The 26294-nt window shown below is 43.7% G+C and overlaps 1 protein-coding gene across 4 annotated transcripts in view; it reads left to right on the plus strand.

The window, feature by feature from the left end:
* The first annotated feature begins 208 nt into the window (after window positions 1–208).
* Window positions 209–26294, plus strand: part of MAP3K3 (mitogen-activated protein kinase kinase kinase 3) — a 60664-nt gene continuing 34578 nt past the window's right edge. For 2 of the 4 annotated variants that reach the window (XM_027517601.1, XM_027517602.1), the window contains exons 1-5: window positions 209–540; window positions 8389–8510; window positions 10083–10175; window positions 19572–19612; window positions 25488–25587. In XM_027517601.1, coding sequence (XP_027373402.1) covers window positions 537–540; window positions 8389–8510; window positions 10083–10175; window positions 19572–19612; window positions 25488–25587 — 360 coding nt within the window. In that variant the 5' untranslated portion in view covers window positions 209–536. The remainder of the gene's footprint in view (window positions 541–8388; window positions 8511–10082; window positions 10176–19571; window positions 19613–25487; window positions 25588–26294) is intronic. The other 2 variants (XM_027517603.1, XM_027517604.1) reach the window with 1 other exon arrangement.

The following is a 26294-nucleotide window of genomic DNA, read 5'->3' on the forward strand; positions in this document are numbered from 1 at the left end:
GTTGATTAGCTGGCGGCTGAGAGTTAGGGTGTTGGAGAGAGCTGGGGGAGGAGGGGCGGCGGGGGCAGCGACTTCCTCCTTGTTATTGGCTGGTGAAGTGAGTGAGGGGTGGCACCATGGGCCAGCGGCTGGCTAGGATTGGCGGGTGCTGGGGTGAGTGACAGACAGGGGGGCGAGCTGCGCGACCAGCGGTTTGTTTTTCGGAGCGTTCCTGAGGTGGAGAACGGCGGCCGGACGGAACGACTTCGGGACTGAGGGACTGGCGGTCGGGCGGGCCGAGCGGCGCCGCCGAGGCCGGGCTGGGCCGAGCCGAGGAGCGCCGGGGATGTAGCGGGCCACCCTGCCCATGCCACAGCGCCCGGCCGCGGGCGGAGCCGGAGCCGGAGCCTGGGGAGGCGGCGGGGGCCCCGAGCGCAGCCCGCGCCCCCCGCGCGGAGCCAGGCCCGCTGCCGTCCCCGCCGCACGGGCCCCCGGCATGCAGCTCCGGCTGCGGAGGTGACACTCGGGCCGGAGCCGCCGCCGCCGCCATCGCCACCATGGGTGAGTGTCGCCACCGCCCCGGCCTGTGCCCGCGCTGCTTCGCGTCGCCCCGCCCCGGGCTGAGGGGAGGAGGACCCTGGGCCGCCGCCTGACAGGCATGGACAGCCCGCCCGGCCGGGGCTGCGGACCGCCGGCGCCCGCCCGCCCCGCTCGCGGCTTAGCGGCTCCGCGGCCCAGGCGGGGGTTCTGGCTCCCCCGGCCTTCAAAGGCGGCCCCGGTCCGCAGAGCCCACTCGGCCGCCTCTTTCCGGGCCGCGCTACCAGCACATCCCGAGGAAGCGGCGGCGGGTCGAGGGCCCGTGCTCGGCGGAGCAACCCGCTCCGGGCCGAACGAGCGGGACCCCGAGCCCGAGGGCGGGGAAGCGCGAGCGCAGTGTGGGGCCCGGGCTGGAGGCTGGTGCAGGCCTAGCTGCTGTTGTGTCTTTTCCTTGATTTGCTTTTTTTTCCTGCCTGTGTCATTTCCTTCCCTTTGCTCACACAGGCCGGCCTGTGAGAGTTCCCGGGGCTTGCTCTCGAGCCCTGTGCGCGCCCCAGCGCAGGGGGGAGGGCGTGCGGGGAGACAGGCTGGGAGGTGATTAAAATGGCAATCACTGTTATCAACCGCGCGGTTGAGAAATGCGAGCTGCACGCAGATTGCTGGGGTTTAGGAATCGGCTGCCAGTGATAATACACATCCTACTTTTGGAAAAATCTCGTTGCAGTGTTTTACATCCATTAGTTTAATCTAGCAGTCTCTCTGAAATTATGTAACTTTTGAAAGAGAGAAACATTCACTACACAAAAGAATCTCTATGAAATCATTTCCTTTTTAATCGATAGTTGCAATTTCTGTTGTGAAGATGTAGTCTAAGGAACTCTTTTAATGTCTTCCACACGCAGCATTTGAACTGAATTATGTTTCATGTCCTTTGTGGTAATTTAGCAGACGACTATTGGAGTAGATTAAGTAGCAATAACATGTTCGATGTACTTTGCTTCTCTTGTTGGATCAGTTATTTTGATACAGTTGTCTGCAGTGGCAAGTTTTGCAGAGTATTTGGTATTGTCCTAATTAATCAAGGGGTAAACTTCAGTTAAGGGATCATTTGCACAGCCACTGATTCCATCTGTGAAGAGGGAACATCAATGTTTGCTTTGCCCTATGGCAAGGTCAAGTCGTTTTTGTAGAAGGATAAGTGTTTGCTGTGTCACATTGGGCAGATAATCTTTTGTGGCCCATCTTTACACTGGCTTTGAATGAATTGCCTTGTTCTGTTCCGTACTGCCCCTCTACAGTAAGGAATGGGTTCCTTCATTTATTGGGCTGTTTCCTTTCCATGCTTTATTTCAGAAGTGCTTGCTTTTCTGGGCAAAGTCTGTGACAGTAAGCAGAAAACGAACTCAGTGAGGCCTGGTATTTATTGAATAAATACATAATTCAACAAATACTCGTTGAGCATTTACTGTAAATGGGGAACATAATTCTTGTCCTCCCCAGGTTTCACACAGTTATCTTATGCTCTGGAATTTGATGATCACACTAAATCTTTGAATTGATTTGTGAACCTACATTTGTGATCATCTTTCTAATCAGTCTTTCCTTTTTATCCTGCGGGGACAGGCTTAAATCCCAAAGGGGAGTGTGAATACTTAAGGGTGTGCAGACCTCCTATTTTTCACTTTCTTGACTGCTAAATCAGTGTCCAGATACACTGATGAAGTGTCCACTACATTTCGTGCCTAATAATAAAATAGAGGTCAGCCTGTTTTCATATTTCAAGATAATTTCAAAAAGTTGAAATGTGTGAGCATATGGAGAGACAATGATGGGGAGCAAAGGAACTATGTGGACAGGGTCCAGAGCCCCAAAGGAAAAAGGACCAAAAACTCAGTATCTTCTCATTTGTTCCCATGTCAGTTTTTACATGAAGAAAGTGAGACAGTGAGGGGAAAATGAACTTGCCTGGTGGCTGCAGTATATTAATCGGCAGACAGGCTGGTTTAAGAACCCCTGCCTGGCTTTCTTCACCACTCTTCCCTCATACCATTCTCACTTTCTTTTAAGTAGATGACCTTGACACACACTTAGAACTAGTACTGAATTCTCTTAGAGCCTGACCTTCAGTTTGCTTTGTATAGGGCTCAGCAAGGGTGTATGTACAAACACACACGGAGTCTGTCTCTTAAGTACTGGTTTCCATTTTGGTGATATAAATGATGAAAAGTCAGATTCCCAGGTTAGCATGTGTTAGTTGGTGTATGTAGTCCTAAATAAGTTCAAGGGGTAATAAGGGAGAAACATAGACTTATTAATATTTTATTATACTTGTTAAATTCCAGCCCAGCAAGGAAAGGACTAAAACTAATTTGAGTCCCTGCCCTTCAGGTTCTTTGGTTAACAGTCATATTTTCCTGAGCTGTTCTAAGCCCCAGACTCAAGCTTGTTTGACAGCTTGGGTTGGTAATGAAAACAGGTCAGATTTTATATTGGCAGTTAGCCCCAGTAACTTTCTAGTGGAAATTACACTTATTCTTGTAAATAATAGGAAATACTCTTTTTGTTTGTTTTTGGCCTTTTTTTTTTTTTTGGCTTTGATGTTATGTGGTTATAAAAAAAATTGAAAATTGGTCGTTTTTTCTTGGTCACACCAAAATTCCCTCCTGGTTTTAGTAATTATAGTGGCAAATGCTGCTAATTACACCTAAGATTAATTTGCTAGTGCTTACTTGGGCTCTATAAATGCAATCTAAAATTTGGTGGGAAGTATTACTGAAAAATATGTAACAACTTGGAAACGTTACAGGAACGTGAACTGAGTGTAGGATTTAGGATGGTGTGGTTCTGGTTTGATAACTTGGTTTGAAGTCAGAATCATTGTTTCAAGGCTGTTGGAAGCTCCCAGTTACACCAATTTCAATTCAGTTTGGCTAGAATCTGACTGCCTGTGTAGATCTAAATAGTTGGCAACTGTTTGTTAATTGAAATTGGGATCATAGTTTAATGACTCAACATGGCTATGTTACGACTAGACTTCTGATGTTTTAAAAAATTATGGTTGGCTTTAAAACTGATTTTAGGCATTTATAAAAAGTAAGTATCAGTCCAACTGAGCATAACTTAGTGAAATACACAGGATAAGAAGCAGTTTTCTTGGTTCTGACTATCTAAGCTATCCATTTTTCCTTTGCCCCTTTTGTTGAACATCTCTTCTGTGTCAGATACAGTACATGGCCCTGTATATGTATTTATTCTGTATTTAAGAAGTTATAGTTAGGTAAGGTGAAGCAGAAACATATAAACAAATAAGTGGTGTTATAGATACCTTGTCAAAACTGTAAAGATACATTGGACGGAGAGATCAGTTCTGTAGTTTTGCGATTGACATACATTATCCTATAGTCCTCAGACCTCAAAGGTTAAATTTCATTAACTTAAAATAAAATATGATGGTGATGTATGGATTCTTATGAGGAAGCAATAGCTTACTTTGTAATATGTATTTTAAAATTTTAAGTCATCAACTAATATTGAAGGACTCTTATAGAAACAGAAAAATAAACCCCAGAATTTGACTTTGCAATCTAGCACAGTTTTCAACCAGGGCCTTGAAGGAAAAAGGAAAAATGTATGTTATGAATTGAGGATCAGACCTTTTTGCTTATGCTTATTATACTAGGAGATGATGTTTGCCCAGACGGACAGGATGGAGGAGGACCGTGCGGGTATGTAACGTGTCATGAACAGTAAGGCAGTAAAATCAGACTCACAGACACTGAAGCACAGGATCTCCAGAGTGAGCAGTGTGATCAGATGATCTGACACAGTTGGGTAGAGTAGAGAGAGCATTGTCAAGATGAAGAAATCATTTAAATGAAAACAGATTAAATTTGGGAGTTGTACGTATGGGAAAAAGAGTGTCTGGCATCATGCAGGACAACAGTGTTTATCCAATGACTTGTTGCTTCTGGAAACTTTTCTGGGGTTTTAGCCAAGGGAATTCATAAATGGGAGTGCCTTAAGACCCTGCTTTTAGATAGAAGTAATAGCTCAGTCTGGAAGGGTGACTTCCTGCTGGGGTTAATGAGCAAGGAGCGTGTTTGCCTGGCAGCCCCCATGCCTTAGGTCAGGATATCAGAAGAAAAAGTACTCGCTGCTGAATAATTACGGATAGCTATCTGCTTGAGACTGCTGACAGAGCTTCCACTTTTTAAGCCTGGATTGTAAACCCTGTTTCATAGAGCCCTTCTTTTTTTTTTTTTTTCTATGAATATTCCTCACCTCTAGATCTTTAACCCCCTAATTTCTAGAGTTAACTTCTTCCTTTGTGCTTCTTTCTGGTAGCTTTGAAGTGTGTCATACCACCCCCATCCTTTGGAAATCTTTTCAAGGTTATAGCATACTCTTACCTCTGCCTCAACTTGTTCACGTGTAAAGTTCATAAAAAAATTATTGACTTCCACTACTTCCAATCTTCAGCTTCTCGATTCCCTGTCAAGATGTTTCTGCCTCTGTTACCCTGTTGGACCTGCCTGCCCCTGCTCTTCTGCGGCCTTAGCTTCTGTCGCGTTCCTTTTCTGTTTGTTTGTAGTTCTCTTAAAGACGTCTGTGCTGGCACATCTTCTTCCTACTCTTCTTGTTGGCGTGAGTATTCACTCAGGATCAGTCCCTGAGCCTCTTCTCTTTTCCTCCGCTGTTCACTTGCTTTCACCGTCCCTTCTCCTCCTCAGTTCATTTATAAAGCTCTCATCCATAGCTGGAACAGCTTTCTTTTTTGAAAAAATCTTTACTCTGTAAAATTATCTATATAACCCCTTGCTACTCACGTGGTAAAAAAACTTTTTTACGCATGTGTTTATGTATTCTGGTTTGTATCTTGTCTAATTCGGTCTCTTGATTTGCATAACCTTGTATGTGTGTTGTTTGTCTTTTTACGCCTAGAGTTTGAGTTATCTGAAAGTATCTTTCAAAACTGTCTAATGTATAATACATGATAGGTAGTCAGTAAATGGTTATTGTTAATGATTAATAAAAATTCTAAAATAAAATTAAGTATTAGGATAGATTGTGGCCTCCAGTCTTTTCCCATTAACCTTTTTTTCCCCATTGATGATGATAATAGCCAGCATTTTTTCAGCATTAGGTACCATGAGAAATAATTTGTAAGGTGTTTTTTTCCCCTCTTAAGTCTCACAGCAGCTCTGTGTAATGATACTTTTATTATGTACATTTTACAGATGAGGAAATTGAGGTTTAGGGAGAATAAATGATTTGTCTAAGGGCTCCTTAAAACCCAAGTCTTTCTGACTCCAAGGTCCATATAACTGCTGCACTCTAAGAAAACTATTTGTTAATTTTTTTTTTTTTAAGGAATGCATACGGTAGCACAGATAATTCAGTTAAAATCCCAATCCAGGAAGAAATGCCTGAAAGAACCACTTGATGTGCTTCCCGTCTATCCATCTCCTCAGTTTGAATTATCAGTTTAAGAACCAGTTTGCTTCTAGAAATGTATGCGACTCTGACACAACAGCAGATTCTATAACTGTGTTTCACTGTGTCGGTTGTCCTGGATTCCAGGAGATAGAGCCAAACCATTCCTCCAGTGTGTTCTCAGCGCTGGAACTACCAAACAAGTTTATCCGTTAAGTAATGCCAGGAATTGGTTAGCTTCCTGGAAACAGAATTTGTCAACCTGATAAACCAGCTCTTATAATAGCATCATCTTATACAGAATTAGAAACAATTTCTCTAGTCATACTTGTCACAGATGTGATTTGAAAAGCATGTGTGTATCTGTGTGTGAATATACACATCCATTTTGTTTCAATATCTGAGTTGACACAACTATTCTCAGTTCTAAGGCTGGTTTCCTTGATAGTGAAAATCACGTGCATTCTGCTGTTAGGACTATCAGTGGCTGCTCCTCAGAAACCACCCGTCTAGTGCCATCTAGTCATAATCATAGTGATCCCAGTTTTCTGTGAAGTGCGTGCATGTGTCACTCAGTCGTATCTGACTGTTTGAGACCCCATGGACTGTAGCTCGCCAGGCTCTCCTCCAGGGGATCTTCCTGACCCACGGTTGAACCTGCGTCTCCTGCATTGGCAGGCAGATTCTTTACCATTAAGCCACCTGGGAAGCCCTCATTTACTATTATAGTTGGTCCGATAATTTTATACATATATATTTAATTATTTATGTTAAATTTAATATAAGTGCACGTGTGTATGCTAAGTTGCTTCAGTCGTGTTCGACTTTTTGCGACCCCATGGACTATAGCCCACCAGGCTCCTCTGTCCATGGGATTTCCCAGGCAAGAATACTGGGGTGGGTTGCCATTTTCTTCTCCAATATAAATGAGTATATTTATATTATATGTATATAAGCCAGTCATTCTAGTTTAGGTGTTACACTCTAGTTTTAAAATCTTGGTTTAAAGGTTAAAAAACAAAAACCAAGCAAGTTCTCTTTAAGGAGCCTACGGGTAAATTGTGAGAAAATATAAAATAATTGATGGGCTGTATGAGTTTTAATTTTTTAATAAGTGTCTTTGTGTAAATACCCACTTCGTCCTCATTCATTACCTCGTTTACTTCATTCTTTTTGTACTACAACTGTATCACTCTTACTTTTGTATGTATTTTGAAGTGGAATTAGTAAGGAAGCTACTCTAATGGTGTTTTTCTTAGAAGTCTTGAATCTAATTTTACTTTTCTGAGCAGGCAGAGATCTCTTCATGGGTACCCTTCTCCTTCCTTCCTGCACCTCCTCAGAGGGCAAGTAGGGCACCTGAGCAGATTTGGTCCAGGACAAGGGGAGAGGCGGATGATGCCATTTACTTCCTATGCTTCATGCTGGGCTTTCCTGTACACAGGGTATTAGAATATTTTCAAGGGACAGTGATAAAGGGCAGAAGATAGGCACACTCTATGGGTGGAGTCTTGTGCTTGCTTCTTTTAAGGTGTGCCTCAAGTCCGTAAGTGACTCACTTGTCATGAAAGCAAGTATAACAACTCATTCCTCATGTTTCTTTGCAGATCAACAGACCTGTTTATTTTCAACCTCCCACTGCTATTTGAGTGGACAAGGATCTCTTGAAGGACCTGGGAGAATTTGGCAAAACGTAGAATTGGCCTGGTTTTAGGTTCTCGGGTTTTGGCCAGTTGTCTTCAATGCATGAGAACTCTAGTGCTCTATGCTATTTCAAGAAAGGGGGATTAAAAGTAATACCAATAAGGCAGAGACAATACACTGCTTGCTTGGTTAGGGAAGAAAAACAATAGAACTGCCTTTCGACTTCCCTGTGGGAAGCAGAAGGCCTGTAAACTTGTTAAGAGTTGGGAAGGGGCATTCAAAGGCTAGGCTTGTGATACAACTTCTGTTCAAAGCAGCAGCCTTGCTTGGTACCTTTTAAATATACTCTTCTACAATACTTGAAGAATAGGTCTGTGACTGATTCTGTCTCATAATTGATTCTCCGTGAATTCATCTTTCTACTCAGTTCCCTGCTACACTGTGCTGTGTTGTTCTTCACTTCACTCCAACTTTTCATCTATTTTTCCTGGTTGAGTTTCTCTGGCACTGAAAGAATTGGTTTGTTTGAGTACCTCTCTCACTCCCAGTGAATAGGTAGATACTGCTGCCAGAAATCTGATTGGAGAGCTGTTAGAATCTATTAAAATTCAATTTGCCATAGTCTGATCTCAGTTATCCTCTTTTCACAGATAGCAAATTTATGTCATTTAGTTACAGGGTCTGTCATTTCACCTGGGCAAAACTCCCTGAGTATGAGTCATACAATTTGTGAAAGTACATTCTTTTGTGATCTGTTTTAAAGTGTCTTAGCCCATGTGCTCTCTTTCTTTGCAGACGAGCAGGAGGCATTGAACTCGATCATGAAGGACCTGGTGGCCCTCCAGATGAGCCGACGTCCCCGGGTGCCTGGATATGAGACCATGAAGAGCAAAGACACGGGTCACCCAAATAGGCAGGTGTGTGCAGCTGTGGCTGTTAACTAACTTTGTTGGGGATGAGTTTCAGATGGGAAATATGTGAGAAGCCAGTGATACTCTAATACAGGTTTAAATGCTGTTGGCCCCTTCCTCTTCCAGTCTGTTGAATGGTAGGTGAGTGATGTGTACCCACAGGTATGGGTCATGATCTGGAGTCCCAGTGCCTTGTGCCTCTGACCTTGTAAATAGTATTTCATTTGTGGAGAATAAGAGTAATTTCTTTGCTAATTATGAGGACAGTATTCATTGAATTTTTCCTTTACTTATCATTTGGCAAATATTTTATCCAGATGCATGATCTCTAGCTTAGAAGGTCTTTAAACAGTATATTCTCAGGAAGAATTAATTGATTTTAGTTTATTTAAATGTAATTAGGAAGGGAAATATATTTAATAAAACATCATATATTCTGAAGGTAAGAATGAGTGATTTTGTTATTATTGTTATTTACAGCTGTTTCCCCTAGTTAACTCAGGTAATTGAGAGTGCCTGTTTTATTGAGAGCTGTGTGCTTTCTTAGGAAAATAGTTTCTATTTTGTTAACATTTCAGCTTGTGCACTGTTGAGAACTTTCTTCTCCTGTTCAGTGTTGCTGACCTCCTTGTTTGCTGGGTCCTCTGGCAGCAGAGAGGCGTGAGTGAGGGGAGCCTTCCTTCTAGTGGGCATCAGAGGGTTGTGTTCAGCGTGTTTGATGATTTCCTCCTGTGGTTCTCTTGGTTGTCAGCTGACCTTCTCTCTCCTCATATGCACCTTGTCTACCAGTTCTTCAAAAGCACTCTTGGTTCCTGGAGAAAGTAGAAGGAGCTGGACCTTTTTCTGTCTGAGGTCTGCTAGATGTAACCTCCCAGAGTATTTCCTGCCTTTAGGAAAACTGGGGACCCCAAGTCCTTTTGTTTCAGTTATAGCGGAAGGAGTAGTTTAGAGAGCTGCTTTTATTTTTTGTGGTTACCTTGTAAACTGGGGGAGCAACAGAATAGGGCCCATTCTTGAACTGCTTTCATACGTTATTCTGATTGTGTGGGTTCCCCCTTGCTGTAACATTTCTATTCAAAGCTGCTTTTGGAAGGAGCATTTTACCAGAAGCGAATCCCCTCCCCCAGGCTTGAGCCTAATGACCTCACTTTCCTTCCTGTCTTCCTATGTGGAGTGTGCTTGCTAATGCTGCTCCAGTCAGCTGATCCTTCTCCAAATGGGACTGTAAGCGTGGATATCAGTTAGTAGGTGAAAAGGGGAAGCTTTCTTGAGTTGGAATGCCCGAAAGAACCCGGCCGAGGAGTGAAGTGGTCTGTTACTGTTTAGGAATCCTGCTTAGAAGGTATTAAAGCTACTATTAGAAAATCCTGATCTTTTACTGTGCCTACCGCTGTGTTCTTGGGAGTGAAGGCAGTGGTTATAGAAGTAGAAGCCTGTGAAGAAGATTGACTACTCTCAGGAAGTAATCTTAACAAGAGATACTAGCTATTTGGATCCACAGTTTACTTGAATATCATCAGACTTTTTCTGCAGCATGAAGGATACAAATTATTAACCTCAGTTTTTTTGTTTTTAAAGAAAAAGCACAACAGCAGCAGCTCAGCCCTTCTGAACAGCCCCACAGTCACAACAAGCTCATGTGCAGGGGCCAGTGAGAAAAAGAAGTTTTTGGTAAGGAATAAAATCACCATTAAAGCTGAGATGTGCTTTTAAATCTTGCAGTGCTGGAAGTGTATGGAATTCATATCCTGGACAAATTGTTTTAGTGGATTTGTAGGCAGCACTGGTTACTCACTACCTGTGTTCTCTTACCGTTTCTCACAACAATATTATTCATAAGCAGCCTGTGTCACTGCTGAACAGTAAATTTCTGTGGTGATAGAAATGTTCTATATTTGTGCTGCCCCGTGTAGTAGCCACTGGCCACACGTAGCTGTTGAGCAACTGAGGAACTGAATTTAAATTTTTATTCAGTTTTAATTATTTTAAATTTAAATAGCGACATGTGGCTATTGGCTATGGTCTTAGCACAACTTTATATAAGGGACTATTGATTTGTTGGGCAAGAAATTGAGTACATCCTTGGAGATGTGTACATTCATCCTCCATGGACTGGTCATGAGTTCATGGGTTTCTACACATTGTGAAAAACTCATCAGTGGGAAACCTATCTAATAGTCTAATCCAAGGGCATGGGGTTCTGGGGAGAATGTGAACCTGTGGAACTATCATGGCTGTTTAGAAATTGAAGCTCAAAGTTTTATGCTAACTTTAGGTAAAAGGACAATGAAAATATCAGACTAGCTTCTGCTGTTAATAAAGTCAAGGTTGTAGAGTGGTCTCTTCTGGGAAGTGTAGCGGATGTTCAGCTTCTGACCAGGAGAAATATTCTTCAGCAAAATCCTGAAAGCAGAAGGAGAAAGAAAGTCTTAGTGAATGCATTTCTGAGGAAGTGTGAGATGGGGTAAGATGGGGGTGGTGAGAGCCATTGAGGGGACAAGTGTTTACAGCCTGATATAATGAAAAGAGCCCAGCCTAAGAGTCTTGAGATGTTAATAGTTTGTTACTGTAGGACTTTACAGTTTACAAAGTGAATTCCCTTTTTAAGAATTCTTGCTTCTGTTTGCTTGGGCCTGGGATAGGAATAAACAGTTTTTTCATTACCACTTCTGCCAGAAGGTCCATGCTTAGGAGGAGAGAGGACTGAAAGATCAAAAACCTAATTTAAATGGCTAAAAGATGCCAAATTGGTCTAATAAATATCACACTGGGCTAAAGATTCAGGTTGCAGAGTCCTGGTTGAAAGAAACCAAGTATTTTGGCCAGTAGGAAAGGTGGTTTGTTTGGGGATAGATTGGTGCTCGTACGGGCAAGCAGCGCTTCAGAGTGAGAATGGTAGCCTCCTGGGGCTCAGGCTTGGCACAGCAAGGAATGCCACAGGAGCTGGGACTTCACTGACAGAACTGTTTGGGACTGAGGCCTGGAAGAATGGGAAAGCCTAATTTAATATCTCTGCTTGGCAAGACTTCAGACATCCTCCTCCCTGAGTAAACAAACTAGGCGATTAATGGAGAAAAGAGAATGGTTTGAGAACAGCTAAGTGTTCTGAGCAGCTGTGGAAGTACAGGGGCATGACGTGCTTGGTTATCCACCTATTTGATAGGAGTTAGGATCTGTGCGGTTTGTGTTTTCCCATTAGGTCCCTGGAAGCCTACCGCCTGGTTAGAGCTGGCTGCACATTTTTGGATCGGTGTGGCTCACCCTAGGTGTGATTGGGGCCCATGGATGGCTCTGTAGGCCATAATGTGCAGACTCTTTAGAAGTCATCACTTGCAGTGCTTTAGCAACAGGTGCTATTTCTCCAAGTTGACAGCTTAGTGTACTGAAAGGAGCACTGGCCCAGAAGTCATTGAGTTGTTAATAATCCATTAACGTGGAATTTTATAGTTTGGAGAATGCTGTCAACAACGACAATTAACAACAATAACAACAATATAAGCATGTGTGTTATACTTTAAAAATTCTCAAAGTGTTTATGCAAAGGTTTTAAGTACAGCCAGGAAGCAACCCAGGTCTTCTGACCCCTGGTCACAGTAGTTTTACCATGTGTGAGTCTGATGACCTTTCTGAACCTCAGTTTTTCTGTTTACCTCTGGAAGTTGTGAGCTCATAGAATATAAAGCACTTTATACATTGGAACACAAGGTACGGGTGTAAAGCAGTAGTGACTGCGTCAGTTCTGTTCTCATGGAGCTGAAAAGGTTAAGGTTTTCTGCCTTTATTGGATTGGCATTACTATCAATCAGATGGTCCTTTGCAGGCTTCTGCAACTAACCTAGCATATGAAAATCCCAGTGAAGAAAGAAATAGAATCCTTATTACCACAGATTCCTGTTTTCCTTGAATCTTATCACAGAGGTAGGTAGAGGCTTGAACGGAGATGTTCACTAGTTGGTACTTGAGAATGAAAAAGTTGTTTTCTTCATAGCAGGCACCAGAAGGGCAGGCTCTTGGTATCAGCTCTAAAGGAGGAGAATTCTAGGAGCTGTTCTGCCAGCAGTGTCAGGGACTGAGAGGATTGTCTTTTGCTTTTACTGTGATAGACCTGACTCTTCAGGACTTCCTTTCTCTTTCAAGAGTTATTGATAAGATAGGCTGGCTAGTTTGAAAATAAAACACAATGCAGTGTACAAGTCTCACATTCTATCTCGTAAGAAGCTTCCTTTTCTGTGATATTTAATTAAGTAGCAGTAAGTAATGAATGTACCGTTTCATCACTGATTTATTCACATCCTCACTGAATGCCTTGCACAGCGCTAGGACTGGGGACTGAGAAAGAACTGGGGCAGGAAGACGGTTGCTCTATAATCACCTCTTCCACCGATCTCTTAGGACTTCTCTGAGTCACACAAATAAAATTATTTTTGGTGCTCTTTTCTTCTCATCTATTTACTATCTTTGGCAAAATAAGGACTCCAGTGCCAAAGATGTGGGGCCAGCAAAGGTACATAGCAATGTGGGGGAATGGGAGTGCTACAGAGTCAGAGAGAGGGTGCCAGAGATACTGGCTCGTGGGGGCCTTTGCCAGGTCAGAGGTTCACAGACCTTTGTTTAATAAACACTTTGATTTTTTTTTTTTTGAATTCTTGAGAATCTTCTTGGATTACATGTTCAGTTGTTGAGTTCAGACTTTGAGAAGGTCTTTTCTACTTAAGTTTGGTATCGTTGATCACTCCTGTTGCCCGTTTGCCGTTCCCAGACTGTAGCCCAGCCTGGAGGCCTGCACTGCCTTCTGGCTATGGCTCTTACTCTTCCTTTTGCCATACTGGCTCTGGTGGGCTGGGGACTTGAACCTCCCTAGGCCTGAATTTTTGTACCAGTGCTTTTTTCTCAGCAGCTGTGGCATCTCTCCTTTCAGTTCAACATGAGCTTATACTCAAGCTTCTTAGACAAAAGAAATATGTTATATTCCCTGTACCCTAGGAATCACGCAGTCTTATTATAAATGAGAAACATGTGAAAAAAAAGAAACTAAGGTAGGATGTGACTGTGCCTAAATATATGGTACAAATTCTGAGAGGTGAAGGCGGCCAGGAAAGTGAAAGGTGGGCCAGAACTTGGGCCAGAGGAGTCACAGAGTCATTTCCGGAGAAGGTGGCACCAGAGCCAAGCAGTGAAGGATGTGTAGGAGTTTAGTCAGGTGGAGAGGAGGAAATGCAGCACTCTGCGGTGGGAGACTGCATCATTAAGGGCCTAGGGGAAGGGATGCATATGGCGTATTTCAGGAAATAGGCGGGCATCGATCTGGCTGGAGAGAGGGTTCCCTTTGAGAACAAACAATGTGAGATGATTAAGTAAGCATAAGTTCCAGGGGGCTTTGAATAATAGTTAATAACTTAGACTTTATTCCATAGGTAATGGGTATCGCTGATTACTTTTTGAATAAAGAAGGGATGTGGTGAAAGCAGTGGCTAAGATGATTGAGACTGGAGGCATGTAGAACGTGCTGGAAGAGGGGAGCTGAGAAGTGCAGAGGTTGCTTCAGGAGTTCAGGAGGGGAAAGGGACTCGAGGCGAGTGAGGACTGAGAGAATGGGAAGCAGTCTCATCTGGGAGTCTCTGGAGGGGAGAGCAGGGTCTTGTCATCTGCTGAGAAAGGGAAAAGAGGGAACGAATCAAACGGAGCTCAAAGGTTTGAGCCTGTAGCCAGTATTATAAGTGGCACCGTTGACAAGGGGGACTAGTTAGGGAGGGTAGCTAATTCAGACACATGATCAGGTTGAGTTTGCAATTATAGCGAAAGACTGAGATTGTGTGTGCAGGTATGTGTGTGCACTGCTTTGCAGTTCTGAAATCCAAAGAATACTGCCAACTAAAAGGTACTTTTTAAAATTTATGTATTTTAAAATTTCTGGCAAACTCATTTGGCAGCAAAACTTGGCCTGAATGGACACAGGGCTATTTACAGTCTTTATTTATTGCACTTATTGTGAATATTCATACTTTTCAATACAGAAACTGACTTTTGCTGTTAACAGGTAAATCTCAGTGACTGTACAGCTGTGTCCAGTGCAGGGAAGGAGGTGACAGTGTTCCCCACAGCCACGTCAGGACCCTGATTGAGGGTGGCTCCTCTGACCTGGAACATGTGGCTGCCAAGGAAGAGAGTGCAGAACTCAACTTTGTCCCCAGCTATTTGTCAGAACTAGTTACAAAGCCCCAAACTAACTTCCGGAGAGGCTTAGCAGTGTAGAGGAGGGCACGAAGTGTCTGTGTGTGTTCTGCCTCTGCCATGGGAGCACCACCTGTTACCCTCTCCCAAGAAGGGCATCACTTAACATACATAACACATACCACTGTTCTGAAACACTTTTGGCTCCAAGGGTTTGGCTAAAGGAAAATGGACCTGTATTATCATTTTTTGAACATGTGTATCAAGTATTCTTCTCATATCTTTCCCCAATTATTTCATTTAATTATTTTGATAATTCCACGAGACAGATTGCCACTGTTTTCACTTTGCAGATGAAGAAACTGGGTCACAGAGAGTCATGTTCAAGGTCATAATGGGGAGGTCATAGAGCCAGCGTTTGAAGCAGACAACTTGACTCTAGTGTTCCATTCCTTACGACGACTTACCTGCCTCATTTACATGGCAGATGGATGACGTTTTGCTTGAGAAGCTGGGGCTGGACATAGAGATTTGGGAATCTTCTATTTAGAGGTGACCTGATTTTTTAATTCCTACCGAGGAGAAGAAGTGAAGAGAAGGAGAGAAATCCAGAGGCCAAAAGTTCAAACCTTGAGGCATAGTCACGTGTTGAGGGGAGGGGTGGGAGAAGGCACGAGGAAGAGGAACCAGCAAAGAAGCAGAAGTGGTTAGAGTGGTGGCAGGTTCCCTGGGTTGAGCAGAGTCACAGAGGCAAGGAGGACACAGCCACCAATGTGAAATGCCTCAGAGGGACACAGAGAACGGTGGCCGGAAGGAGTCGAATCCAGAGAGCTTTAGCTGAACTTTCTTGTCCATGGCTTGTTCTAGTCAGCCCTGACAGGGGAAACCCAGGGTTAGGAACTTGGCAGATTTGGGCACACCGTGTGGTACATGGAAACCAGTCACGGGCCTGCATCCTGCTCTGGAAATGCTGTAGCCACATCAGACACAGGACTCAGAAGACTGGGCGTCTTTGTTTACACTGCATGCTAATCACAGGCTAGGTTAGTCTTGAGTAGGAGTGATTTGTGGTTTGAGGCAAAAGTTTAATTCCCTTTCTGACCGAATTCATGTCGAATAGCATTTGGATTATGTCCCATCATGAAATAAATTTAGTTCATTTAGTCCCACAAAGGGACGGAGGGAGTTCCTTCTAGGTGCATCTGAATATCGTAAGTGCCCCACAGATGAACCTTCAAGTTGTGAGCTTTCAAAGATGCGAATGTGCCTTCCCATGTTCAGTCACGTGAGCTAGTTCACATGCCTGGCACACCTTGTCGCGCACGTGCATCCTCTGCGGGCGGCTGTGCTCTTGTGTGCTATGCGGTCCTGTGTACAGTAGTACAGTGGCTTTATTTCAAGCCCAGGACGTGCAGAAACAAGTGTAAAAGCGGCGGTGATGTAGCTGGTGCTACTGTACTTCTCAAGGTACTGTACTATAGGATTAAAGATGTTTACATTTTATGTTTTTTACATTATTTGTGTGAAAAGTATTATAACCTACTACAGTACAGACTATATAACTGATTGTGTTAGTTGGTTAACTAGGCTAACTTTGTTGGACTTGAACAAATCAAACTTACGAATGTGCTCTTGGAACGGCACTTATTGGTATGTAGGGGACTTAACTGTAATAATGTTGTAGGTGAAAGGCGTGGCACCCTACCTGTAGGGACAGACAGACTGCAAACTGTGGTGGAGACGTGGGGTCCTCTAGAGCTGGTGTGAAATTGGACAGTATGGGAAGCTGGAGGTGGCATGTCTGAGCGTGGCAGCATGATGCAGACACTGTGCTTTGGAAGGCCCTTCCCATGGGAACTTGAGGGGAAGGAGAAAAGGAAGACTGGCAAAACTGCTGTCACTCATAAAACCTTGAAGCCGCATAACTTCCTCTGCAGTGTGGCGCATCTTTCCATCTGACACACTCACACTCGCACACAGTCTCTTTCACCTAGAATGCAGACCAGGTGGAGCACCCTGCCTTCCCATTCCACCTTCTTTACCTCCAACCATGCACAGCCTCAGCCAGAGCCTCCCCTACTGGTTCCCCAGCCCTCACAGCTTCCCGCGGTCACCACCCGATCTGATGCTGACTCCATTATTACTTCATCTCCTCCATGAGTTCTGAAAAGTAAGGTTTCAGAAGATCCTGTGATTCTTTCTTTCCTTCAGTGTTCCATTGAGGCCCTGCGTCTGTGAGTAAAATAAACCTCCCTTGCCTGTGTAACACTTAAGTTGTAGCCTATTTGCTGCTGCTGCTGCTAAGTCGCGTCAGTCGTGTCCGACTCTGTGTGACCCCATAGACGGCAGCCCACCAGGCTCCCCCGTCCCTGGGACTCTCCAGGCAAGAACACTGGAGTGGGTTGCCATTTCCTTCTCCAATGCGTGAAAGTGAAGTCGCTCAGTCGTGTTGGACTCTCAGCACTGCCATGGACTGCAGCCTACCAGGCTCCTCCGTCCATGGATTTTCCAGGCAAGAGTACTGGAGTGGGGTGCCATTGCCTTCTCCTTGTAGCCTATTTAGGCTTCTTTTAAAGCATTATGATCTTGAGAGAATTTATTTAACTTCACTGTAACTCAGTTTCTCCTGTAAAATAGGGATCGTAGGAGTTCCTGTTAGTTTAATTGATGCATGTAACATACTTAGAACAAGGCGTAGTACATAGTAAATGTTCTATAAATGTCAGCTACTGTCATATTATTGATGATGGATAAAGTGGTCCATATGTTAAATCGAAGGGTGAATGGGCTGTATCAGGGCTGTATTTTGAAGAGTTGTCACAGTGCAGGCGTGTTACTCCGGGGAGCTTTGCTGTCCACTGTTTAGCATGTGAATTTTTTGGGAGAATCCCAGGGACGGGGGAGCCTGGTAGGTTGCCGTCTATGGGGTCGCACAGAGTCGGACACGACTGAAGCGACTTAGCAGCAGCAGCTCTTTAAGCCTCTATTTCCTTGACTTTAAAATAGTGGGTTAGAGGCTGTATTCTTATATTTTAATTCAGTGACTCTCAAGGTGTGTTCTGGGTCCCCTCCCAGGTTCCCAAGAACCTTTAGGGTGTCCCTCAGGTTAAAACTATTTTCATAATAGTACTAAGATGTTCTTTGCCCTTTTCACCCTCATACTCTTAAAAAAAGTACAGTAGAGTTTTCCAGAGGCTACATGATACATGTTGTCACAATAGTTTGAAAGCAGAAGCTGATCTGAGAACCCAGCCATCTCCTATGAAGCCATGCATTAAAGAGTTTCCCACTCTCTTGCTTCACTTTTTCTTTCTCCCCTCCCCGCCCCAACCCCAGTATTTTGGCCGTGTTTCATGGCATAGAGGATACTCCCCTGACCAGGAGTTGAACCTGTGCCTCCACAGTGAAAGTGCCAAATCCTAACCACTAGGCCACCAGGGCACTCCATCTCACGTCACTTTTTAAAAAACATACAGTTTTTAAAAAGTGCTTATGTTAACACATAATGGTTTTAAATTATTTTTAGATGAATAAAATTTAAGTTTTCTTAGTTTTAATTTGTAATAAGGCAAATATCTGTAGATATCATATACATAAACAAAAGCTTTTAGGGTTTTTTAGAGTGTAATTAGAGTCTTTAGAGTGTAAATTTGTAGAGTGTAAGTTAGAATCATCAGTCTAGTTCCTTTGACTGGAAGAGAATTCTAGCCCTCCCGACTCCTGGAAAGGGGAAGTCCTTTGTGCACCTGCCCCACCTTTCAGCTTTCTCCTTTTTCTGTCATCTTCTCTGCCTGCTCTATGTTCTTCATCTTCAGATGTCCTGAAACCCTCTTCTTTCTTCAAAGCCACAGTCTTTGGTCTGTCTCAGTATTATTTTCATTCACTGACTATGAACTCTTTCTTACCTTTATCTCTATTGCTTGTTGGTTTCCTGACAATCTTAGTTTTCTTTTTCCCTTGTACCTGTTCTTCTGTAGTATCTCTTCTCTTTTCCTATCATTTCTAACTCCCTCAAGTTATTTGTTTGACCTTTATAGTATCTCTTCCTCCCTGATTTGTTCCTTAACCTTCTAACACCCCTTCTTTCTGTTGTTTCTGATACTTATACTCAACTCTGTGTTTTTCAGTCAATGAATTCATTTAACAAATATTGTTAAGCACAAACATTATATACCATTACGTTTGCTTGTCCCTGGAGCTACGGAATTAAGAGAGGCATGATCCCTGTTCTCCCAGAGCTTATAGGGTACCCTGATCGTCATCTAGGCTAAAACTGGGAGCAATTATAAGGTATTTGTCCAGAGTGCCACTCTACTCCCACTTAGGGCAGCCGTGATAGGATAGTGGAAATCATTGGTACCAGTGGCAACCATTTATTGCATGTCTACTGTGTATTAAGTATTTTACTTACATTTTCTTGTTTAGTTCTCATAACAGCTCTGTGAGTTAGGTATTTAGCCCTATTCTGCAGATGGAAGAACTGAGTTATAGAGGATAAGTAACTTGGTTGTGGTCGTATAGCTAGAATTATCACTATGAAGACTTCTTTTTCTTTTTAGTTACGTCAGCCAAGAAGGAATGGTATCCTGGCCCGGAGGTGGTGACATAGTGGGAGCAGCTCCAGAGCCAGTTGTGGAGATAGAGCTTGTGAACTTAGAGATGACATGTCAGAGCAGATCTCCTGAGCTGGGCAACCCCGAGGGTTCTTGTCCCAAGACCTTTGTTGCCCCAGAGGTTAGAACTCAGTGACAAGAGTGCTGTCAGGGCAGAGAAGCTCCAAAGGAGCCTTCAGGGATGCTGCCTAATGTTGCTGAAGGGCAGCTGGAGGCTACCTGGGTGGGGCAGGAGTGACACAGGCCAGAAAACCCACTAACTTGTCCATCCTTTCTTTGGCAGAGTGACGTCAGAATCAAGTTTGAGCACAACGGGGAAAGGCGGTAAGTCTGCCTTCCGATGAGTGGCTGTGTCAGCTGTGCCCCATTTCTCAGAAAGCGTGCAGCTTGTGAGAGCCATCTCCCTGGAGTGATTCGTGTGGGGTCCCTGGCTGGGGAATGGGGTTGACGGGGCATAAAGGGGAATGTTGCATGCTTGGTTTGGCATATTGACTGAACCTTGTTTCTGGTCTTAAAGCATCAGCTGCTAATGTTTTACCCTTCTGCACTTATTCTGCTGCTGTGAGGTCCACCATTGTGCTGGGGGAGGAAGTCAGGGCTCCAGCTCCACTGAGTCATAGCTTCCAGACATGCTGACCCTGTGCCAGCTGTGGGCATCAGAGGGAGAGGAGGCTTCTCCTGTGATGTGCTGCCATTCCTGTCCTGAAAGAGTGTCCCTGGTTTTGTCCACATCAGGGGTCATGTTGGGTGAATTGGAAGTTTTTTTAAAATGTCTCTAGGTCATGGGAAGCTGCATTAAGTCCCTCAATTGTGAAAGATTTCAGCTCATTTGAGGACATAGAGAGAGTTCTCAGTCTGCATTCTGTATCTTACCTTGGGGAAGTGAAAGTACTGTTACAAACCCTTGTATCCTTTTCCCATTTTCAATATTAAGGTTTTTGTAGGAAGTCAAGATAGAAGTTCTCAGTGGAGAAAAATATGACTTCATTTAATTTCCAAGTTATTTTAAGGAAAATCTTTAAGAAAGCGTATAGAACTCTGGTCAGGGGATATTTGGGACACTTTGTGTACATGTATGTAGCATGTATATGCACAAGCATGCTTTTCAGTATCTGTTTCTTGCTCTTTGCCTTTCTCCCTCACGGATAACTGCCCTGCCCTTTTTCCTTTATTGTGAACATCTGGAGGGCAAAGAGCACACCTATGAGGGTAAGACCCTCCTATTTTACCAGTCACCAGAGGACCTCGCATGCGTCCTCAGTCTCTTCAGTCGTGTCCAGCTCTTTGTGGCCCTATGGACTATAGCCTGCCAGGCTCTTCTGTCCATGGGATTCTCCAGGCAAGAATACTGGAGTGGGTTGCCATTTCCTTCTCCAGGGGATCTTCCCAACCTAGAGATCGAACCACATCTATTTCGGCTCCTGCATTGCAGGCAGGTTCTTTACTGCTGAGCCACTGGGGAAGCCCCCAGAGGACCTTAAGTGCCTTCAAACGTTTTTGTCCTGAAAGTTCTCTGCTGCTGGCATCTTTCAGCCCACTCTCAAACTAGCTCTGGAGCTCTGGAGATCTGTGGCTCTGCTTTTCCTTAAAAAGATACATTCAGAAGCCTGCAAGTTGGTCAGAGGTGGAAACATTGTACAAAGGGCCATCTGCAGAGCCAGGGCCTGCCTGCTGCTGCTAGGTAAATTCTAGGGCTGTTCCAGGCCGGGAGGGAAGAAGGTTTTCTGAGCTCTGTCCCCAGCTGTTTGTTCTAGGACCTGCCAGTAGCTCGGAAGTTAAATTGTCACTTCATTGTTGCTGCTTTTCACACTTCTGACCGGACTGGATTTTGGAGGGATCGCCAAACTCAGAGCAGCCGAGAGTTTTCAGAAGTAGATACGAAATCAAAGGCTCGATTGTGTTGGAGCCTAATTACGCAGTTACGCTCTCCTGAATTCCTGTTCCCTAAGTGGTATATAGTTACAGTGAGCAGACTTACACTGAGAAAGTGTGTGTGTTTAGTTTCAGAGATGCTGCCAGATCAAAACCACAAATATTTAAGGTGGTCAGGCAGGAATGGCCTTTTGAAGCCCCGAGCAGCAGTGTTGGTATCAAGATTTTGAGAACTGCATGCTCTTTTTATGGAGCTGTTTTCTGGAGCCATGGTGTTTCACTGTTCATGTACTGTGTATGGAATTGAGGACTTTATAAAGTCTGTGTGGCGAAGCCACGTTCAAGCTGCTCTGTGCCAGACAGCTCTGGTTTCATGTATTTCATATCTTAAAGATTTGGTTGAAAATATTTCTGTGGGCTTTCTTTACTTTTTACAGGACTAGGAACAGTATCTATTTAAATGTTGTAGGCTCTTATAGACTTAGAATTTACAGAAAAGAGGAAAGAAAGAAGTAGTGACTTTTCCCCTTCGTCATTGCCAGATATCCATTCTGGTGGGCTGAGTTTCCCTTTGCTTTGGATGGGTGGGCATCAGACTCTGAACTTTCCTCCCTCTTAGCCTCAGGAGGGCAGAAGAGGACTGTAGACTAAGATCTCCCTCCTTGGAAATGATCTTGCTGAATGTATTAGTTTATATCCACCAGGAAATCCATCCATATTGTAATCCTTGTATTCCCTCCCCACCTCAAATCAACCATCCCCCACATTAATCAGGTGCTGTCTTTAAAAAAGAGAGAGAAAGTTAAGTGCTGCCTAGATATGAGTTATCTAGATACATGTGTTTGATGGATTCTTCTGAGAGAATACCTTTCTATTTATTCCTTATAGTAAATCATATCTCCTTCATCAGGACCTCAGCCACAGTTCAAAAGGGGCCTGCCTTTTGAACTGGTGGGGATGGTTGTGCTGGGTGTTAGACTCGTCTTTGAAGTACTAGCCTGAAAATGCCAGTTATTTAAGGTGATGGTGGCAGCTTAGATCTTAACTAACCTGGGAGTCCTGGTTTCTTGACCTTGATCAGAGTTTTGGGCTGCTTTTAAATGGTTTTGGAAGTTCTAAATGGTTCATCACCAGGCCTGACGCAGGAGAATTTATCTCTGAGCCTGATCTTTTTCTGACTGTGTTAGGGACATCTGAGTGATCTGGTATTTTATTCGGAAAGGTGGACCCCTTTTGAACCATTGCTGAGGTCCTGATGAAGGGGATATGGAATTAATTATTATGGAATTTAGTAATTCCTTAATTACAAAAGAATTAATAGAAAGGTATTCTCTTGAAAGAATCCATCAAACACTCATATCTAGATAACCCATATCTAGGTAGCACTTACTTTTTTATCTCTCTCTTTTTTAAAGATAGCACCTGATTAATGCTTGGGATGGTTGATTTGAGGGGGGAAAATATAAGGATTACAATATGGATGGATTTCCTGGTGGATATACATTAATATATTCAACAATATAATTTTCAGAAATGAAGGTAGTGACAGATGAAGGAAAAGTTATAGAGAAATTATCTCCCTGAGATATTAGGCTTTGCGTGAAGGATTATACTAATAGCCTATCAACGTTGTTCAGTAGAACTTCCACTCTAATAGAAATGTTCTGCAGAAATCCCTTGGTAGCTGAGGAAATTGGTTCCAGGGCCCCCTGTGGATATCAAACTCCTCGGATGCTCAAGTCTTTTGGATGAAATGGTGCAGTCTTTGCATATAACCTATGTACATCTTTGTGTATACTTTAAATCATCTCTAGATTACTTACAAAGCTAAGACAATGTAAATGCCATGTAAATAGTTGCCAGCATGGGGCATATTCAAGTTCTGCTTTTTTTGGAACTTTCTGGAAAATTTTTTTTTTCCAGATATTTTTGATCTGCATGTGTAGACCTGGGTATAAAAAGGGGTGACTTATAGCTGTGTTCTGGAGAAGGCAATGGCGCCCCACTCCAGTATTCTTGCCTGGCAGATCCCATGGACAGAGGAGCCTGGTGGGCTGCAGTCCATGGCGTCGCTGAGTTGGACACGACTGAGCGACTTCACTTTGACTTTTCACTTTCATGCACTGGAGAAGGAAATAGCAACCCATTCCAGTGTTCTTGCCTGGAGAATCCCAGGGATGGTGGACCCTGGTGGGCTGCCGTCTATGGAGTCACACAGAGTCGGACACGACTGAAGTGACTTAGCAGCAGCAGCAGCATAGCTGTGTTCTCCAGTATCTAGTGAGCACTTGAATGTGCTTATGGGACTGAAAGAGCTGATTTTAAATTTAATCAGTTTAAATTTAAATAGCCACTTGTGGCTAGTGGCTACTGTATTGAACAGCTCAGTTCTAGATATGACTTTCATGATGCCCACTGATTTGAGACAACCAGATTTCATGAAAATCCAATGGCTTACCTATCACATTACCCATGACATTTTTCACAGAACTAGAACAAATAATCCTAAAATTCATTTGGAACCACAGAAGGCTAAATTGCCAAAGCAATCTGAGGAAAAAGAAAGCAGGAGGCATAACCCTCTCAGACTTCAGACAAATTTAAAAGCTGCAGCCATCAGCAGTTTAAATTCTTGCTGTCAAATTTGTCTTCTTCCTTTTGGCCTCTGTATTTTATGTAACTTTATATAATGCTTAGGAAGACCTTCCCTACGCCAACATTTTTTTAATTCTACATTTTCTTATATACATGTACATATGTAGTATGCATATAAGTTTCTTTTTTATATTCTCTTCTGTTTATCTCTTTGTTTATTTCTGTTTTAAATAAGTTTTAAAGTATTGGGTTGGACCCCTATGATATGGTCACTTTTATATGTCAAATATTGTTGGCTATCCCCAGTATCCCTAATACATTAAAACTTTTTATTTAAAAAATGTCAAACACACACAAAAGTAGAGAATGTGAAACTGAACCTCCAAGGATCTGTTACCCAGCTTCAACATTATCAATATTTTGCCAGCCTTGTTTCATCTATCCCCACTTGTAAATTTTGTTGTGATGTGTAATGACAAATTATTTTAAGACCTCTTTGAACATGTTCCTACTCTACCATGTGTTAATATTTATAGAAATTGTTCTTTGAACAGACCTAGTGAGTCTCTCCAGAGAAGGCAATGGCACCCCACTCTAGTACTCTTGCCTGGAAAATCCCATGGATGGAGGAGCCTGGTGGGCTGCAGTCCATTCGGTCGCTAAGAGTTCGACACGACTGAGCGACTTCACTTTCACTTTTCACTTCCATGCACTAGAGAAGGAAATGGCAACCCACTCCAGTGTTCTTGCCTGGTGAATCCCAGGGACAGGGGAGCCTTGTAGGCTGCCATCTATGGGGTCGCACAGAGTCAGACATGACTGAAGCGACCTAGCAGCAGCAGCAGCAGCAGCAATGAGGCTCTCTCAGAGAAGGCAATGGCACCCCACTCCAGTACTCTTGCCTGGCAAATCCCATGGACGGAGGAGCCTGGTAGGCTGAAGTCCATGAGGTTGCTAAGAGTCGGACACGACTGAGCGACTTCACTTTGACTTTTCACTTTCATGCATCGGAGAAGGAAATGGCAACCCACTCCAGTATTCTTGCCTGGAGAATCCCAGGGACGGGGGAGCCTGGTGGGCTGCTGTCTATGGGGTCACACAGAGTCGGACACGACTGAAGCGACTTAGCAGCAATGAGTCTCTCTAGAAAAGCATCAATATCAACGCTATTTACAGGCACACGCGTCACTGGTTAAGAAAACTAATCAGGCATATAACCAACTCAAGGGAAATTCCTGTGACTCGGTGGTGAGAAATGTCAATTCTTAGGATAATCAGCATTGAAATTCCTGTGGCATGTCAAAAATGAACAGTAGAAAAGAACATTTCAAGTCCTGGATATGAGTCATTTAGAAGTTAAGACTGTGTTTTCAGGATTGCGGTTCCCATCTCCATGTTTTCTTCCTAATAGGAATATTTGGAACATAGTTTTTAAATCCAGGTGTCCTGCCATGATACTCAACTGTCATTGACTGAAAGATCTGAGCTGAAGTGGTAGAACATTGATTGAGATTGAGTGCTGCCTGTGGGTACTATTGAAAAACCTGAGAGGTGCTCAGAGAAAGGGTAAAAAGATAAAGGCAGATAAGAGAAGAAAAAAATACAGAGAAAGGCAAGCTGCATGAAAAATAAAAAGAACTCTTGAAAAGAAAGGAAAATATCACTCAGGAGTCATACCTTCTAAACCCTGCATTTAAAATACACAGTTAACCGTGCTTCTGTTCTGTTTCAGAATTATAGCATTCAGCCGGCCTGTGAGATACGAAGATGTGGAGCACAAGGTGACAGCAGTGTTCGGGCAGCCTCTGGATCTGCACTACATGAACAATGAGGTAGGCAGACAGACAGCCTGGGGATACGCGGAGCACCTTGCCTACCTTGTTTCTCTCTGCTTAACTGAGGATCTCCGAGTTTGTTCTTCTTATGTCATCTGCAGGTTTTCATTTTCTGGAGCCTCTTTTGTTAATTCCAATAATTCTGGGATTTTTCTTTTTTACTGCATGGAAGATTGCACAGCTAATTCCATTCCCTCTGCTCATTCTAGGCCGGTAGCTCTAATAACTCCATGGTGGAGTCAGGTACAGGGATCAGGGTCAGAGCTTAGCATTGCCTTGCTATAGCAGAGGGTTCAGCAGGGCTGGGGATGTGGGGAAAACTGGTGGGTAGGACTGTCAACCTCTGCTGCTGCTGCTGCTACTAAGTCGCTTCAGTCGTGTCCGACCCTGTGCGACCCCATTAGATGGCAGCCCACCAGGCTCCCCCGTCCCTGAGACTCTCCAGGCAAGAACACTGGAGTGGGTTGCCATTTCCTTCTCCAGTGCATGAAAGTGAAAAGTGAAAGTGAAGTCGCTCAGTCGTGTTTGATCCTCATCGACCCCATGGACTGCAGCCTACCAGGCTCCTCCGTCCATGGATTTTCCAGGCAAGAGTACTGGAGTGGGGTGCCATTACCTTCTCCGGTCAACCTCTATTGATAGTCATAAATGTTGGATTCTTCTCAGAGTTTAGCTTCTGATTGTAGCTGGTGTCAAACATTAGC

Source organism: Bos indicus x Bos taurus, chromosome 19 (genome assembly GCF_003369695.1).
Source record: "Bos indicus x Bos taurus breed Angus x Brahman F1 hybrid chromosome 19, Bos_hybrid_MaternalHap_v2.0, whole genome shotgun sequence".
Taxonomy (NCBI): Eukaryota; Metazoa; Chordata; class Mammalia; order Artiodactyla; family Bovidae; genus Bos; species Bos indicus x Bos taurus.